Source organism: Oryctolagus cuniculus, chromosome 2, assembly GCF_964237555.1.
Source record: "Oryctolagus cuniculus chromosome 2, mOryCun1.1, whole genome shotgun sequence".
Taxonomy (NCBI): Eukaryota; Metazoa; Chordata; class Mammalia; order Lagomorpha; family Leporidae; genus Oryctolagus; species Oryctolagus cuniculus.
Genome location: NC_091433.1, coordinates 21,228,141 through 21,245,451, shown reverse-complemented (window position 1 = coordinate 21,245,451; position 17,311 = coordinate 21,228,141). Strand labels below are relative to the sequence as shown.

Below are 17,311 nucleotides of genomic sequence, written 5' to 3'. Positions count from 1 at the left end.
TCTGATCCACCTTCCTGCTAATGTGCCTAGGAGGCAGCAGATGATGGTCCACGTCCTTGGATTCCTGCCAACCACATAAGAGACCTGGATTGAACTCCAAGCTCCTGGCTTCAGCCAGGCCCAGTCCCAGCTCTTGCCAGCATTTGGGGAGTGAATCCATGAATGGAAGAAATCTTTCTCTCTGTCTGTCTGTCTGTCTGTCTCTCTCTCTGTGTCATTCTGCCTTTCAAACAAATAAACATAAATAAATAACTATAAAAAAGAATTAAAAAAGAAAAAAACTAAGAGAATTGTGCTAATAATTTTGCTTTTCTTAAAAAACTAGCAAGTTTAACAGGTTGAAATTAAGTATCTTCTAAATTCTGAAAGTTTTAAGCCTTTATGTGCGGACTATAATTACGTGTAATGCATGGAATTTGTCATTTTCATTTGGCTTTATGCTTTGATAAAAATCATATTTAAAATAAAAATACTAAAAATAAGTTTGAATGGAACACTTGGAAAGTTCCTAAAACAGCTGCATGGAACAATTTAAAAAAATACATCTCACAGTTGTCTGAGGTATAGAGAATTAACTGTTGGGACAAGAGCTACGGACCACAGTGAAGCCAGCAAGGCAATGGGGCTCTCGTGGTCAAAGAACAATGCTGGTTTTTTCTGTTCTACCTCGTCATCGCCAATAGCAATGTCTCTTTGTGACTCTGATCCCCGAAAAGACTATTTCAACTCCACTCTCAAAAACTCTTTCACCTGTTTTCACCTGAATGCAAGTTCGAATGTGGCATGCAAAAACTTGTCATCTTCTTGGGAGGTTTGATTGAAATGCAACACGGCTTGTCTAGTCAGGTTGAAGGATCATCTTACATTAACAGCAAATCTAAGTGACTCTGAGAAGGGCTCCACACGTCCAGTAGAGCAGACCACTTGGCAAAGCTAAACATCTTCTCCTAAAAGTGGTCCCTCTGTGTTTGTGGCGAGACGCAGAACCACATCCTCCCCCTGTCACCTCCGCCACCCTCTGCTCAGTCAGAGGGAACTCGGAGAGGTTTGTTAGGGGCTACAGGGTTGACAGACATTCACTCCAAATGCACAGTGTTCATTTACTGACTATCCGGTACGGGCCAGGCTCTATGCTGGATACTTGTGCATCAGCGCCTCTAACACCCAACCTCACCCTATGAGATGGGTGCCGCTGGTGTCTTCCTTTTAGAAAGGGGGACATTGTGACCGAGAGAGCTGAGGTCACACAGGAACACTGCAAACCTGCTCAAGGCCAGCAGGAGTTGTGTTCTCCCGAGAACCTTAGTTCAGGCATGGACTCCATAACCCACACTTCCTGATGTCTACCAGATGTCATGTGAGTCGAGCTCCCAGGACTGATGGTGGTTACCTCAGACTTACCGAAAACTGGCAAGATTTAGCTCAATTTTCTCCTTGGAAAGCCCCTCACAGGGAAATTAGCCAAGACTTGGAAAGGGACAAAAGCGGTCCCTGGATGTCATGTCAGTGGAGTGCTGTCTGTCATAGAGCAGAGCTTCTGGGAACTATCTGGTTCCGCAGGGGTCTGCACCTTGGATTATCGTGGATTAGTGGGCTATTTCATGACTCTGTAGGGGTGGAAGTTGTAGAAAATTAACAGCAGAGCAGATGTGTCCTGTACATAGTGATTCCAATGATTCCTGCTTTGGAAAAGCATACAAATTTTATCTGGTAGCGATACAGCTGATTTCTACCCAATAAATGATCCAAATTACTGCATATCCAGCTCCATACGATATCACCAGTCTTATATCTATGAGGGTACCTTCAGAAAGTTTGTGGACAAAGGGAATTAAAAGATGGTCTAGGGACCAGTGTCGTGGCATAGTGGGCTAAGCTGTCGCCTGTGATGGCAGCATCCCATACTGGAGTGTTACTTCCAGTCCAGGTCCCTGTTAAATATGCCTGGGAAGGCGGTAGAAGATGACCCAAGTTCTCATCCCTGCCATCCGTGTAGGACACCAGGACGGAATTCCTGATTCCTGGCTTCAGCCTGGCTCAGATGTGGCTGTTGTGGCCACTTGGGGAGTGCACCAGAGGATGGAAGATCTTGACACACTCACTCCCTGTCTCTCTCAGAGATGCTTTGCTTTTCAAGTAGATAAATAAGTAAATAAAACCTTTATACAAAGATAAAACCTGGGGTCAGTGCTGTGAAATAGTGGATAAAGCTGCCACCTGCAGTGCCAGCATCTCATATAGGCGCCAGTTTGAGACCCGGCTGCTCCACTTCCAATCCAGCTCTCTGCTATGGCCTGGGAAAGCAGTAGAAGATGGCCTGAGTCCTTGGGCCCCTGAAGAGGCTCCTGGCTCCTGGCTTCAGATAAGCGCAGCTCCCGCCATTGCAGCCATCTGGGGAGTGAATTTATCAGATGGAAGACCTCTCTCTACACTGCCTCTCTGTAACTCTGCCTGTCAAATAAATAAATCTTAAAAAAAGATAAAAAACTATAAATTTGCTTATGTTATTTCAAAATCCATGCAGTTTTTCTCATAGTATGCATTTTTATGAACTTTTTGGAGGTCTCTTATATGCATGAACTTAAAACATTCTTTGTATCAAGATAAACTTCTCTTAATTCCATTTCCTGTGAACTTTTTGAAGCACCTTTATATTTGCAAATCCATTTCAGCCATCCAGAGGGCTTCACATTTTCCTTTGAACGGGTTTAATTATCTTTCTGGGTCCCTCATGAATTAATGAGCTAAATGAAAATCTTTAGCACATGTTTGTTCTGTATTTGAATGAACGTCACGATTATTACATTTTGGAAAACTCTATTTACCATGATAATCTTTTTTTTTTTTTTAAAGATTTTATTTGTTTACTTGAAAGTCCCAGCTGCTCCACTTCAGATCCAGTTCTCTGATAGTGCACCTGGGAAAGCAGCAGAGGATGGCCCAGGGCCTTGGGCCCCTGCACCCATGTGGGAGACCCAGAAGAAGCTCCTGGCTCCTGGCTTCCGATTGGCTCAGTTCCAGCCTTTGTGGCCATTTGGGGAGTGAACCAGTGGATGGGAGACACCCCCCCCCCCATATGTCTGTACTGTCTCTATAACTTCTGTCTTTCAAATAAATAAAATAAATCTAAAAAAATCAACTTTAATAAATAAATAAAATAGAATAGAAATGGCACGGATGCTGATGCCAATTTTAAGAGCACAGAGGAAAGTAATGCATTCAAAGGGTGACTCTTGCTGTAGAATCCTTCCTCTCGGCCTCAGGGGCTGTGGAGGGACCACGGGGCATTTCCTTCTGGGAAAAATGTGAATCCGCAGGAACAACCAAGTGTCTCCCGCCCAGTAACCTTTGCTACCCTGCTCATGCTGGAGAGTTTGAAATCCTGCAGAGGACATGAACCAGCCCCCTCCACCCCTTCCCCACGATGCACTCACACCTGAGGCGACCCGTGGTGCTTTCAAGAGCTCAGAGAGACCAGCACTTCACCGACACACCCCTCGGGGTAACCTACAGAAGCAGTGCATTGATGAATTCCGGCTTCGCTACTTTCAGACGTGCCACCTAATTCTGGGCCCAAGACAAGGGATCCCATAAGCAGAGGAATCCCGGAAAGGTTGACGTTTTCGTTACAGAGAGAGATCACAAACAGATTTTCTCAAGTTCAGCTTTTTCACTTATTGAAAGCGTTGTAGGGGCCGGCGCTGTGGCGAAGTGGGTTAACGCCCTGGCCTGAAGAGCCGGCCTCCCATATGGGTGCCAGTTCAAGACCCGGCTGCTCCACTTCCGATCCAGCTCTCTGCTATGGCCTGGGAAAGCAGTGGAGCATGACCCAAGTCCTTGGGCCCCTGCACCCACGTGGGAGACTCAGAAGAAGCTCCTGGCTCCTGGCTTCGGATCAGTGCAGCTCTGGCTATTGCGGCCAATTGGGGAGTGGACCATCAGGTGGAAGACCTCTCTCTCTCTGCTTCTGTGTAACTCTGACTTTCAAATAAATAAATAAATTAAAAAAAAAAAAAAAGGAAGCGTTGTAGCCAGACGACGTTGTGCCAGCAAACAGGGAACACCATGAAACAAAATAGGAACAAAATTTCAAATCCGATTTGGCTTGAGGAAGGAAAGTGTTATTCAATTCAACCTTCGCTAGAGAGGAAAGACTTCAGCAAAGAGCCAGGCACACTGAACCGCACACTGGGTTTGCCTATGGAACCTCTTAGCACAGCAGGGACTCCGTTAAGCATCAGACCATCAAAGTCTCTGCTGCAGGTCTGATGTCACAGTGAAGAAGCAGACAGGCACTTTAGTCCCCATTTAAATGAGGTAAGGTGTGTCACACCCAGTATTTTACCCGTAAGCCCATGAAAATAGAAAAGAATCCAGAGAGCCAGGGGCAAAGCAAGGGCAAGCCTGCACCCAAGGCAGGGTTAGGCTTCCTGTAGATCACCGATATCCGTGACTGTGTTTCAGGGGAGCAATCTCCCCCGAGCGTGGAGCATCCATGGTCCCAAATGGCCAGCCCCCTGACACAAGAGCCCCCCGCCCCCCGCCCCCAGTGCCTGCCTAGCATTCCAGTGAGTTCTCAGTTGCCTTAAGGGAAGGGTCTTTCAAGTCAGATATGTTAAAAGGAGACATTTGTAAAAGTTACAACAGTTTTGAAGTTAGGCTGTCACTCTTAAGTGCTCTTCTGAGCCATAACAACTGTGTGGTTTGAAAAGGAGATGACAATTGTGACAAAAAAAAAAACACACACACACACACACACACACAAACAACAAAAACAACCCTTCTGCCTGGGTGGTTTTTCACCCGACCACGGGCTTGACACGTTTCTCAACCACACGTTAGGTCACCTTGTCTTCCTGAGTTGTTACCTTCCTTCTGTTGGAGTTGTTAGTACTTGTTCCCTTCCTGCCTTACCTGGCCATTGGGAGGAGTAAGAATAGAGTCCCAGAGGGCTATGGATGCAAGGCCAATGATGACATTGAATTCAATGGTTTGTTCTAAATCTTAAATGACAACTTGGCCAAGTCCCCACCACACACATGCTGTCTTCCTCCACATAGAATCCCATCTCTCCAGCCCTAGTACTTAAGAAGAATCTTCCATGATCAAAATCTATACCTTCCCGTATCTTCTTTCTGCTTTTGGAAATTATTCATCATTCAGTATGTCCTACTACGTCCTAGGCACTATTGTCTGTGTTAGTGATGTGGCAGTGAACAAAGTAGTCCAAGTTCCTGCTCCCTGGAGCTTCTGTTCTAGACCATTCCAGATCATTCTAGACAACCAGGGTGTGTGTGGGCATGGAACAGGTGGCAGAAGAGATGATGAAAACCAAATGAAGAAGTAAAAATGTGACTAACATGTGTGCAAAGTGTGTCAGCAGACGACAGGTGCCATGGAGGGAAATAGAGCAGAGAAGTAGAGCAGGACACGTCAGAGCTGGGGCCTCACCTGTGGTCTGGGAAGGCGCCTCTGAGGAGGTGACATAGCAGCAGAGACTCATGGGTGGCAAGGGGATAGATGAAGGACAAGTTCTCTGCACTACTGGAGATGACAAGGACAAGCCTCCAGGACAGGCCAACCTGGGCCTAACTGGATTCTCACTGCATCGTGGCTGTGTCCGGTTTTGAGGAAGAGGGAGGAACCAACAGTTGCAAGCTCCGAGAGTTGGCTGCGCAGGGCCCAGGGAGCGGCTGTGGTTACCACCCCTGCAAGCGAGCTGCCCGCTTCCCCAGGTCTCCCTGAGAGCGGAGGAGAAAGAGGCAGTTGTGTGGCCAGCTTCCAGGCCCACTCCCTCCAGGTTCTGCTGCAGCAGGGTGGACACTCGGGGTCCAAGGGTGCTTCCTCACCAAGCCAGGCTCCTTCGTGGCCTCCTTCTCGGAGCTTCCAGAATGGTCTTGGACATGTGCACCTGCTCTGCTGCCAGCTTCCTTTCGGCCAGCCTGGGCCGGAAGGGCCTTCTCCCTCGCTGCCTGCCAGGAGGCCTGCTCGGCTTGGACGCCTCCCCTCTCCTGGAGCTTGCTGGCCAGGCAGCTTTGGAAAACAGGGAGCTTGGAAAAGAAGTCACTTGCACTTTATAAAGTGGTAACTAATGTGGGGCTTTATGTAGTTAAACCTAAATGCCATTTTCCTCCTAAGGCTCTCTGGCGAGGGACTGGTTCTCTTTCATGTCAACTCAGGAAGTTTTGCCCAAGAAATAAAGAGGTGGGGGCTGGTGTTTGCCCAATCAGGAAATGTGAATTAACTGATGAGGAACCTAGGGAAAAAAAAAGACTCAGGCAAAGGAGAAGAAGGGAAGTGGGAGACAGCAAAAGGTAGCACCATAAATGGGTACAGCGGGGAAGGACAGGCCAGCAGCGGTCATTTCATGGAAATTCTGTTAGTTGAAACTTCCTTTTTATGGAGGATTGCTTTGACAAACTTGGAGGAAAAGAAAACCCCCAGTGGAAGGCAATTTTCATGGAAGGAAAACCCAAGATATTAACAGGGATTCTAGCGTCTGCAAGGTAAACACTCAGTTTGGCCATGGAAACTCTTGCTCTCACAGTTGCACGCGTTCCCTGTTTCACACCACACATGTCACCACAGCTCTCTGCGCAACGTATGGTTTAAAACAATGAATACATTATGTAGATCAAACAGGCCCTCGCTCCACCCCCTCAGCCTTCCCCTGAAAGTAGACCTACCTCATGGCTTCAAACACGGCTGGCACGCCCTAAGGAGAGAGAAAAGAAAGCCCTGTTATAAAGCAGGTGTTCAGGGACCAAGAAGAATGAGTCACTGGAGAAAAAAAAAAAAAACACAGGTTAACCTGCAAACTCATCTGGGGTGGAATCTGCTGTGAGTTTTAGAAAACAGAATTAGCCTTTTAGTTTTCACCTTGTAAGTAGCTATTGGTTTGACCTAGAACCAGAAGTCAAAGGACTAATTAAGGCATTTTGTCCAAAGAGCTTTTGCTCTAAATAGCTTTTTTCCCTCCCTTCTATTGATTCTTCTACTTAATGCCAGACTCAGGGCTGGTTAGGGCTGCCCTAGTCAGGAGGTATTCTCTCATTCTTTTTTTTTTTGTTTGTTTTAATATTTATTTATTTATTTGTTTGAAAGAGAGAGAGAGAGACTGAGAGGTCTTGCATCCACTGGTTCACTCCCCAGATGGCTGCAGTGCCCAGAGCTATGCTGATCTGAAGCCAGGAACCAGCAGCTTCTTTCAGGTCTCCCATGCAGGTGCAGGGGCCCAAGGACTTGGAGCAGCCAAGACTCAAACCGGCACCCGTATGGGATGCAGCACTGCAGGTGGCGGCTTTACCTGCTACACCACAGCGCTGGCCCCAGTCAGGGGGTGTTCTAAGGCACAAGGCAAATGACCTAAGGCACTGATCCTGCAGAGGTCTGGAAGTTAGCACAAGCATGTGTGCCCGCGTTCATGCATGCCCATGTGTGTCTGCATGGGGCTGAACACACGTGTGTGTACAAGGGGCAGTGACACCATGCAATGCGAATGGGACATCATAGTTTGGATGTTGAACCCCATGGGTCTTTCCAAGTGAGCAAACTTGGGTTTCCCGGGGAAAGGAGATGAGAGCCACTGCACATTAATTGGATCCCGATTCGATGTGATGGGGGGAGGATGAAGTACACTCAGGAAAGACAGCATGGATGGTTTTCCAATGTTCGTGTCTGAGATCCTTGCTAGAAAATCTTGGGGGTCCTGGTCTCTGACTGAGTTAGTTGCCCAGGTGGAGCTGGGTATGGGTCTTGTAGCCAACACGTCTGCTCTGTGATCCTGATTCTTCCTGCTTCTGCTGCTTGTTTAGTTAAATCTTTCCTGGGGCCAGCGCTTTGCCGCAGTGGGTAAAGCCACTGCCTGCAGTGCCAGCATCCCATATGGGCGCTGGTTCGAGTCCTGGCTGCTCCTCTTCCAATCCAGCTCTCTGCTGTGTCCTGGGAAAGTGGTAGAAGATGGTCCAAGTCCATAGGCCCCTGCACCCATGTGGGAGACTTGGAAGAAGCTCCTGGCTCCTGGCTTTGGATCAGCACAGCTCCGGCTGTTGTGGTCATCTGGGGAGTGAACTATCGGATGGAAGACCTCTCTCTCTCTCTCTCTCTCTCTCTCTGCCTCTCCTCTCTCTGTGTAACTCTGACTTTCAAATAAATAAATAAATCTTAAAAAAAAAAATCTTTTCTAAGTGTGGCTCCCTGCTGAGGGCCTCACTCCTTCCCTAAATAAATGTTAGTTTAGCCTGAGTAATTTAGGGTGCCAGTTAAACTCTTCTTCACTCAACTATTCTACCCATTAGTCCCCCCCTACCCCATATTTCCTCCCTCCAGTCCTCATCACTAGTTCAGGGATGGGAAACATCCAGCCTACCAGCCGTATAAGGCTCACAAAATCATCTGGTCCAGCCCTGCCAAGGCAACAGCAGGTGGGACTTGAAATTCAGTACCTCCACAGCAGGCTAATTGTTAACTTGATAATTTTGTATGGCCCGTGGTTGATGTTATAAATATCCAAATGACCTTTGGCAGAAAAAAAGACTCCCCAATCTTGGAAGAAGCCATTTCATGAGCATCTACTAAAGTGAAGGTGGTGAGATTATAAAAATGAAAGAGGACACATCCCCTGTCCTTAAGAGGCTGGAGTCTGGTTGGGGAGCCGGGCAGACTAAGCAGGTCCTTTCAACAGAGAGGCCACGGGTTAGGAGCAGGTGTACTGACTGCTCTGGTTTCTCCAGTTAACCAAGTGGAAAGCACAGGGGCAAACCTGGGCCCAAGCATCTCAATTCCAATCACCACCAAACTCAAGCGGAAGGATTTGTCAGCTGCCAATTTACCAGAACCTCCGAGTCACCGAATATCAGAGAAAAGCAGCAAGCTTGATTCAAAGTTATAGTTATGAAATAATACGGTGTCCCAATCGTCCAGGGACGGCAGGCACATTCATGAAGTTCGTTTCTGAAATCTCTTCCACAGAGGCTGGCTACATGTAGCTCTTTGTTTTCCCCACTGGCCAAGAGAGGACATTACTTGGTGCACAAAACTGAGAACACCTCTGGTCTGCTGCCCTTCCCCCTTAACACTAGACCTTGGACAAGCCTTTTACTGTTTTTTTTTTTTTTAATTTAATTTTTTTTGGTGTCCATTTCATAAGGAAGGAATAAACACTGCCTCTGCTTCCAGCTGTTGGACAAAGGCACTGTGAAGATTTATGCATGAATTCCAGCAAAATCACCTTAGCTTGCTGAAGGAGCGAATCCTGTGTGTGCCTTTATTTAGGCGACGCACATTCTGTCTCACTGCACTCTTAGCCGGTTGATTAGAAACCCGACTCATTAAGGCTCGGGTTAAAAACAAAAATCCCAAAGCACGAAAAGAGACCAAAGAGAGTTGCATCATTTCCTTTGCGTCTTCCCTAAGGGCATCCTGGTATTGGACAGAATGACTCAAGCCAAAAAAATGAAGCAAAAACAGCCCACTGTCCAATACCGATGATTTTGGACCACAACCTGACACAGAAGAGGAGGATGCTTTGTATGGAGAAAATAAAGGAGTGAGGCAAGCAAAGAGCATGGTTTTCTGACCTGGCTGAAAACAAGGCAAAGAGGGACATTAAGCTGAATCCTAACATGTGCCCGTCTTTTTCCTCTTCCCCTCTTAGAAGAACCAAAACACCTTACAAATTTCATCCAACAAAGTGTTAAGAAATTGGAATGCAAGTATTGGTGTAAAAGGATGTTTGAATTGTTTTTTATTATCATTATAGGAGTATCAGGTGTCGTTGGAAGATTGATCAAACGGAAAGATCTTTATATTATGACTTCTCTAAGTAGCTGTTACTCTTCTGTTGAAATTGTTGTTTGCTGTGAATGCCTCATTAAATACAATCCTTTGCCTCCAGACCTAGGATGTACTTAGAAACCTTCTGTTCTCGCTCAGGTGATGACAGAATACAGACATTGGCATACGAAGGCCAGTTGCTTTTTTTTCTTTCAGTCAAATACACCCTGAGCAACTCTGGAACAATCTCTGGGCAGTGTCCGTGGCAAATTCCTAAACTGGGAGTCTGTTATTCTGGCCACTGAATTGCATTCACCCTGCAAGGCTGGACCCTGGACAGGCCTTGTCTCACCTCCAAGCCACACGCCCTCCAGACTCCCAGACTCTGGAGCACACCCAGAGAAACCCGACTTGGGGAAATTCAGGTCCTCTGAGATCTGACCGCTTGAATTCAGAGCTGCTACAGATTCCACTGAGCCCCAGGAAGAACAGACGAGGGAAGCATTGGGCTTCTCTGTAACCTGGTCTTCTTCTCTACCTTGAGATCAAGAGAAGACAATTTATCACCTGTTGGCATTGTCAGGAAGTGTTAGTTTTAAGACTATCTGAGCTTTGAAACTCAGTGTTGGGGTCGGTGCTGTGCCGTAGCAGGTAAAGCCTCTGCCTGCAGCGCCGGCATCCCATATGGGCACCAGTTCAAGTCCCGGCTGCTCCACTTCCAATCCAGCTCTCTACTATGGCCTGGGAAAGCCCTAGAAGATGGCCCAAGTCCTTGGGCCCCTGAAGAGGCTCCTGGCTCCTGGCTTCGGATTGGCGCAGCTCCAGCTGTTGTGGCCACCTGGGGAGTGAACCAGTGGATAGAAGACTAAGATCTCTCTCTCTCTCTCTCTGTCTCTCTCTGCCTTTCTGTAACTCTGCCTTTCAAATAAATAAAAAAAAATCTTTAAAATAATAATAATAAAATAAAATACATGGACAGGCACAGCACCTGATCCACTCCACTCAACAACAACAACAAAATCAGAGTTAAGGAAGGGAAGAAAAGAACCTCTAGAAAAGCTTTAACGTTGGTTATGAGGTTCGAATTCTAGAAAGAAAGTTAGGAAAGTTTTGTGATCATTAACGCTTCCACCTGGAAGTGTGGTGTTTGTACCACTGAGATTTTCTTTCTGCTTTTTCACTTTTTAATTTTAATTTGTAATTCATTTGTAACAGATTCAATACAATTTGTAGATGCCACTGAGATTTTCTTAGCAGACATGGCCAGTAATACCTCATCTTGAACTCAGCAACTCACAACTCTCCGTCTCCTAAATGTCTTCCATCTACACATCCACACACCTGGTGGGATTTGGAATGTGCAACCCCCCAAGTACCGCACCTTGGCACTTGAGAAAGCAGAAGCAGGAAGTTCTCACTCTCCTTGCTCTGCCACACTCTTCTATTTAAACACATCATGGAAACCTACAGAGGATTTTCTGCCTTTGCCCTCAAGCAAGTCATGAGACTCTCACTTGAGAGATGCAAAGGAGCACCGTTATCTCTGAAGACAGAGGGAGGGCGGCAGGGAAGAATCTGGACGAACAGGCTTGGCTCAGCTTCCCCCAGTCTGCTCCTAGTAGATTACACTGCCAGCAACCAAGCCTGTTTCTCCACGGTCACCCACTTCTTCATCAAGCCTACCCCCTAGATACATTGTACGTGTCACCTACAATGTATATTAAGTACATTTCTGCACTTTTCTCATAGTTGTTTGTCATTCGTTGTGGAGGTTTCAGCCGGGAGCCTGGGATGAGTGAGGAAAAGGTATTTTCCTCCCAGACACAAGCCAAGCCATCTTTATTTCCAGGATACATCTTTTGTGCTAAGGAATGTATGAGGGGATTTCAAAACATTCATGGAAAAGTGGAATTAAAAGTTAGGTATATTTGCTGCAAAAAAATTTTAGGGCCAATGCTGTGGTGCAGAGGGGTTAAAGCCTCAGTTTGCAGCACCAGCACCCCATATGGGCACTGGTTCAAGTCCTGGCTGCTCCACTTCCAATCCAGCTCTCAGCTATGGCCTGGGAAAGCAGTAGAAGACGGCCCAAGTGCTTGGGTCTCTGCATGCATGTGGGAGACCCTGAAGAAGCCCCTGGCTCCTGGCTTCAGATCAGCTCAACTCTGGCTGGTGTGGCCATTTGAGGAGTGAACCAGAGGATAGAAGACTTCTCTCTCTTTCTCTCACTGTAACTCTGTCTTTCAAATAAATAAAATAAATCTTTAAAAAAAATAAAAAAATTTTGGAAATCCATGCATTTTTTTTGGAATAAGCATTTTCTATGAGCTTTGAGCAGGCCCTTTGTGTAAAGTGCTGGGTGCACTACTGGGGATAAGACGAAGCAGGGCACCTGTTGTGGGGGAAGGGTTTGCTAGCCTCAGGCACACGCAGAAACCCCTGCTGCAGTAGGCGGAGAGCCTTGGAGGCCCAGGACGGAGCTCCACTACATCTCGGGGGCCAAGCAGCATCTCCAGGACAGTGGAAAACACGCTGAAACTCAAGGCAAGGGAGGGGCAGAGAGCACTAGTGAGGAAGGCTCCAGGGGAGATGGGGTAGGGGGCTGGGACGGTTCACCACGGGGTTGCCACCATGCCCCTGCCTGGATTTGCTAGAGGTGTGAATTCACAAGCAGCATGGAGTAACTCAATGTCTATTTGTTGAACCTTACTAGAACCAGGTAGTAAATAAAACCCGTGCCCTCACAAAGCTGAAAGCCTGGTGGAGGAAGCAGACACCAATAACGTAGTGGTACCAGTGAATGGAAAATGACAGGTGCTGTGTGGCAGAGACAGCTTTCCTGACAAACTCTGGTATTTGCCTCTTTGCCCAGGTACACACACAGCAGCCAAACTGCATTTTCCAGCTCCCAGGTAGTGGAGGATGATCTTGTGACTGAAGGTAGCCAATGACATCTAAGTAGAAGGCATGGGGGTGGTAGAATAATAGACAAAGAGGAGCCCAGCCCCCTAAGTTTGTGGAGAAAAGTTACACTCACAACCTGAACATTAGCCCAGGAAAGCTGTGTGGACAGGAAATAGCACCCGATAGATGAGCAAATATATATTTGGGTCTATTTCATCCGCTTAGCCTACCAGAAGCCGGTATGTAGCCATGTCCTTGTCAACTGCAGGCTGCATGTTCTACAGTGGTCTCATGAGGTCATATTGCTTAATGATGTCATAGCCGTCTTAGCTTGCGTGGGTGCACTGCACTGTTCCCTGTGCAACAGTGAATCACTCAGCAATGCATTTCTTCAGAAGCACCCAGACATGAAGCAATACATTATCAAAAGGGAGGCACAGGACAAAATGAAAGCAAAATGGGGAACCCGAGATAATCTGGGGGAGGAAAGTAGGGCATTCTCTTTTTAAGACAGAAGTCACCAGATTTGAAAATTTTATTTTATTTTATTTTATTTTTTATTTGAGAGGCATAAAGAAAGTGAGAGAGAAAGAGAGCTGCTGTCCATTGACTCACTCCCCAGATGCCTGCAAAGATGGAGGCTGAGCCACACTGAAGAAGGAGCTGCTAACTCAACCCAGGTCTCCCACGTGGGTGGTAGGAAGCCATCACCTGCTGCCTCACAGGGTCTGCATTAGCAGATTATTGGAGACAGGAGCCAGAGTGGAGACTCACACTCACGTATTCTGATATGGGATGTGGGTAACTTTTTATTTTATTTTATTTGAAAGGCAGACAGACAGGCAGACAGACAGATAGACACACACACAGAGGCAGAAAGACAGAGTGAGAGTTTTTCTATCATCTAGTTTACTCCCTAAATGCCTGTGATAGCAGCTCAAAGCTAGAAGCCCAGAACTCCATCCGGGTCTCCCATGTGAATGGCAGGAACCCAAGTACTGGAGCCATCACCTGATGCCTCTCAGAACGTGCGTTAGCAGGAAGCTGGATGGAAAGTGGAGTAGCCTGGAACCAGGTACTCCGATATGGGATGCAGGCATCCTAAGGGGTAACCTAAGCTATGGCCAAATGGCTGCTCCTAGGGATGTGGGCATCTCAACCACCAGGCTACACGCATACTCCTCACTGTGGAATTCTGAGGATGAGTCGGAGTTAGCTGGGATAGACCGACGTGGACACTTTCAGAAAGCCTCAGGAGGTAAACTGGGAAGAGCAGGTTTTCAGGGGAACATGGTAAGATTAGTCTTTGCCTGAAGATCACTGGACACATGTCAGGACTGTTGGAATCATGGTTCTGAAGCCTAGCAGAAAGGGATTAGGTCACAGACAGATTTGGGGGAGTCATCCACTCTGTGTCATGCTAGGAAACTTCAAAAAGTTCACATAGGGATGGGTGCTGTGCCATAGTGGGTAAAGCCACTGCCCGCAGTGCTGGCAGCTCATATGGGTGCCAGTTCAAGTCCTGGTTGACCCACTTCAGATCCAGTTCCCTGCTAATACACCTGGGAAAGCAGCAAAGGACGGCCCAAGTGCTTGAGTCCCTGCACCTACATGGGAGACTAGGAAGAAGCTCCCGGCTCCTGATTTTGGCCTGGCCCAGCTCTGGCCATTGCGACCATCTGGGGAGCAAACCCGTAGATGGAGAATCCCTCTATCTCTCTGTCTTTCCCTCTTTCTCGCTCTGTAAATCTGCCTTTCAAATAAATAAATCTTCTTTTAAAAAGTTCACATAAAAATAGAATTAAAAGATAGATTTACCTTGGTGCAAAAAAAAAAAAAAATTGAAAACCATGCATAGCTTCTTTGTAATCTGAACATTTTGAAGATGCTTTGTAGTTGAGACAAGAACAGAGCTGATGGTGTGAGGAGACTGAGGAAGGCCACAAAAGCCTGGAGTCAAGGACAGACTCCCAAGGGACGCAAGCAAAAGGGAAGAAAGAGAAGAGGAATTTACAGAGATGACTCAGGCAGCGCTGTGGGAGAACAACTGGGTGACACAGGCCTCCTGAAAGCCAAGAGAAAGACGGTATGCCTCTATTTTAGTTTTTAATTCAAATAAGCACGGAATTAATTTTTCCCTGATAAGTTTGAGTCATAGGAGGGATTTTGATGGTTGTAAGATGTTACTAGGTTAGATAGTCATGTAAATGTTTTGCTTTAGCGACAGATGTCCAGCCTAGCATCCCATATCCAAATGCCTGGATTCGAATCCTGTCTCTAGCTCCTGTCTATGCAGAACCTGGGAAACAAGAGATGATAACTCAAGTAATTGGATTCCTGCCAACCGCGTGGGTTCCTGAATTGAGCTCCCGGCTCCCAGCTTTGGCCTGGTGTAGTCTGAGCTACTGGGGACATTTGGAGAATTAACCATCGGATGGGAGCTCTTTTTCTCTCTCTAATTAAAAAACAAAACAAAACAAAAAAAACTCTTTCAAAAAATGTTGGTTAAAAATGATTAAAAAGGGGCCAGGGTTGTGGTGTAGTGGCTAGAGCTGTTGCCTAGAGCTCCTACATCCCCTATAGGTGCCCATTCGTGTCCTGGCTGCTCCACTTATGATCCAGCTGTCTGCTAATGCACCTGAGAAAGATGGCCCAAGTGTTTGGTCTTCTGCTGCCCACGTGCGAGACCTGGATGAAGCTCCTGCTTCCTGGCTTCCACCTGGCCAAGCACAGCCATTGCAGCCATCTGAGGAGTGAACCAGCAGAGAGATCTCTCTTTCTCTCCTTCTCTATAATGACTTTCAGATAAATCAATAAATCTTTAAATAAGAATAATAAATTTACAAAAACAAAAAAATAAGATGGTTGAAACAATTCTTTTTTTTTTTTTTTTGACAGGCAGAGTGGACAGTGAGAGAGAGACAGAGAGAAAGGTCTTCCTTCCGTTGGTTCACCCTCCAATGGCCGCCGCGGCCAGCGCACTGCGCTGATCCGAAGGCAGGAGCCAGGTGCTTTTCCTGGTCTCCCATGGGGTGCAGGGCCCAAGCACTTGGGCCATCCTCCACTGCCCTCCCTGGCCACAGCAGAGAGCTGGCCTGGAAGAGGGGCAACCGGGATTAGAACCCGGTGTGCCGGCGCCGCAAGGCGGAAGATTAGCCTAGTGAGCCGCGGTGCCGGCAGGAAACAGTTCTTACATGATAAGAATTTAAATGCATTGTCAACAGTTCTGGTTCTAATTATCCAAACTGCATATAATTTCTGACTTCAAGCCTTGTAGCATCGCATACTTGGTCCGGATAGAACATTCAATATCTCTGGGTGCTATTTGCATCTCCATGGTTGCTAGACTAAAGCAGAAGGTGGAAGTAACCTTGAAAGTCTGGTAAAATATTCCACTGTAAAAACACAAGTGTAATCTGGACTCCAAGTTCCTTCCATTGCGGCTTTGTTTTTTCCCTTTGACTTCGTGAAGCTGTTGACATGGATTTTATTCCGAATAATTTTAATAACCAAAAAAGGATCTGACCACTTCCTTCTTTTCTTCCCCTTTATCCTCTCTCTACTTTTCTCAGTTCTCTCACCTTTGACCAAAGGATATAGCCTTCCTCATTTCTTCTCTACTTCCCAAAGCCCGAATTAGCGCCTCTGGTTCAGAGAGCGTGTTTTCTTAAGATCTGCAACAAGCTTTTCTGCTTCCATCCTCCCCTTTTAACAACAACCACCACCACAAACCCCTTCTCTTCCTCCTCCCTGTTTCTCTCCATTCACTCAGCCCTCCTCACTCAGCCCTCCTCACTCAGCCCTCCTCACTCAGCCCTCCAGGTCATGGATTCTTATCTCTTTGGAAAGCTCCATTTATGTTTTCCACCTTTAAAAAGTTTCCGTCTGTGCCTGCACCTTGTTCTACTTCCTTCAGTGTAGAGCCACCACGAGCCCATGAAATACTGAACTCAGTTCCCAAGTGCTGTGTTTTACCTGCCTCATCTATAGGGTGGACCCGACACTGTCCCTCCCCCCATTTCCTCATTCTTCTTACAGATAAGATACTGGTTTACATAGTTTAGAGAATAAGATGTTGTTAATTTTCTCTGCCCATAAGCTGTTTCCTATAAAAAAGTAAAAATGTGTGGTTTCCTAAAAGTAACTATAGCAAGAGATGTCATGCATCAGAGACATAGGCAATGGGAGGCGGTGGGTACAGAGGTCAGGTGGAAACCAGAGAAGCCCACATGGAAGGGGAGAGCATCCCTGAGCAGGGCTTGAGAAAAATGTGGATTTGCATTCTCTGGTTAGGCAGAGACAGGGTCCCAGGGAGGTACTCATACAAGTGGCATTTCACCGAGCACCACTTCAAAGACACAAAACAGTGCACGTATGAATTATTCCCATCCCCTCTTAAGTCATTAGCACCAACAAGCTATTTCCAAAACCTCCATCGGTCAGCCATTTAAATATATTTATTTATTTTAGACAAAAAATATTTTTCTCTACTTATTTATTTGAAAGGCAGGATGATGGAGAGAGAAGGAGAAAGAGAGAAAGATCTTCCATCCAGTAGCTTTACTGCCCAAATACCCACAACAGCCAGAGCTGGGTCAGGTGGAAGCCAGGGATCAAGAACTCCACCCAGGTCTCA

General features: G+C 46.7%; 1 protein-coding gene across 6 annotated transcripts in view; it reads right to left on the bottom strand.

Annotated features, from left to right (window-relative positions):
- Positions 1 to 17,311, bottom strand: part of RBPJ (recombination signal binding protein for immunoglobulin kappa J region) — a 228,878-nt gene that overhangs the window by 137,768 nt on the left and 73,799 nt on the right. For 3 of the 6 annotated variants that reach the window (XM_008274779.4, XM_070068109.1, XM_070068114.1), the window contains exon 2: positions 6,687 to 6,715. The exons of the other annotated variants lie outside the window; for them this stretch is intronic. In XM_008274779.4, the coding sequence (XP_008273001.1) occupies positions 6,687 to 6,691 (5 nt within the window). In that variant the 5' untranslated portion in view covers positions 6,692 to 6,715. The remainder of the gene's footprint in view (positions 1 to 6,686; positions 6,716 to 17,311) is intronic. 6 annotated transcript variants of the gene reach the window in all.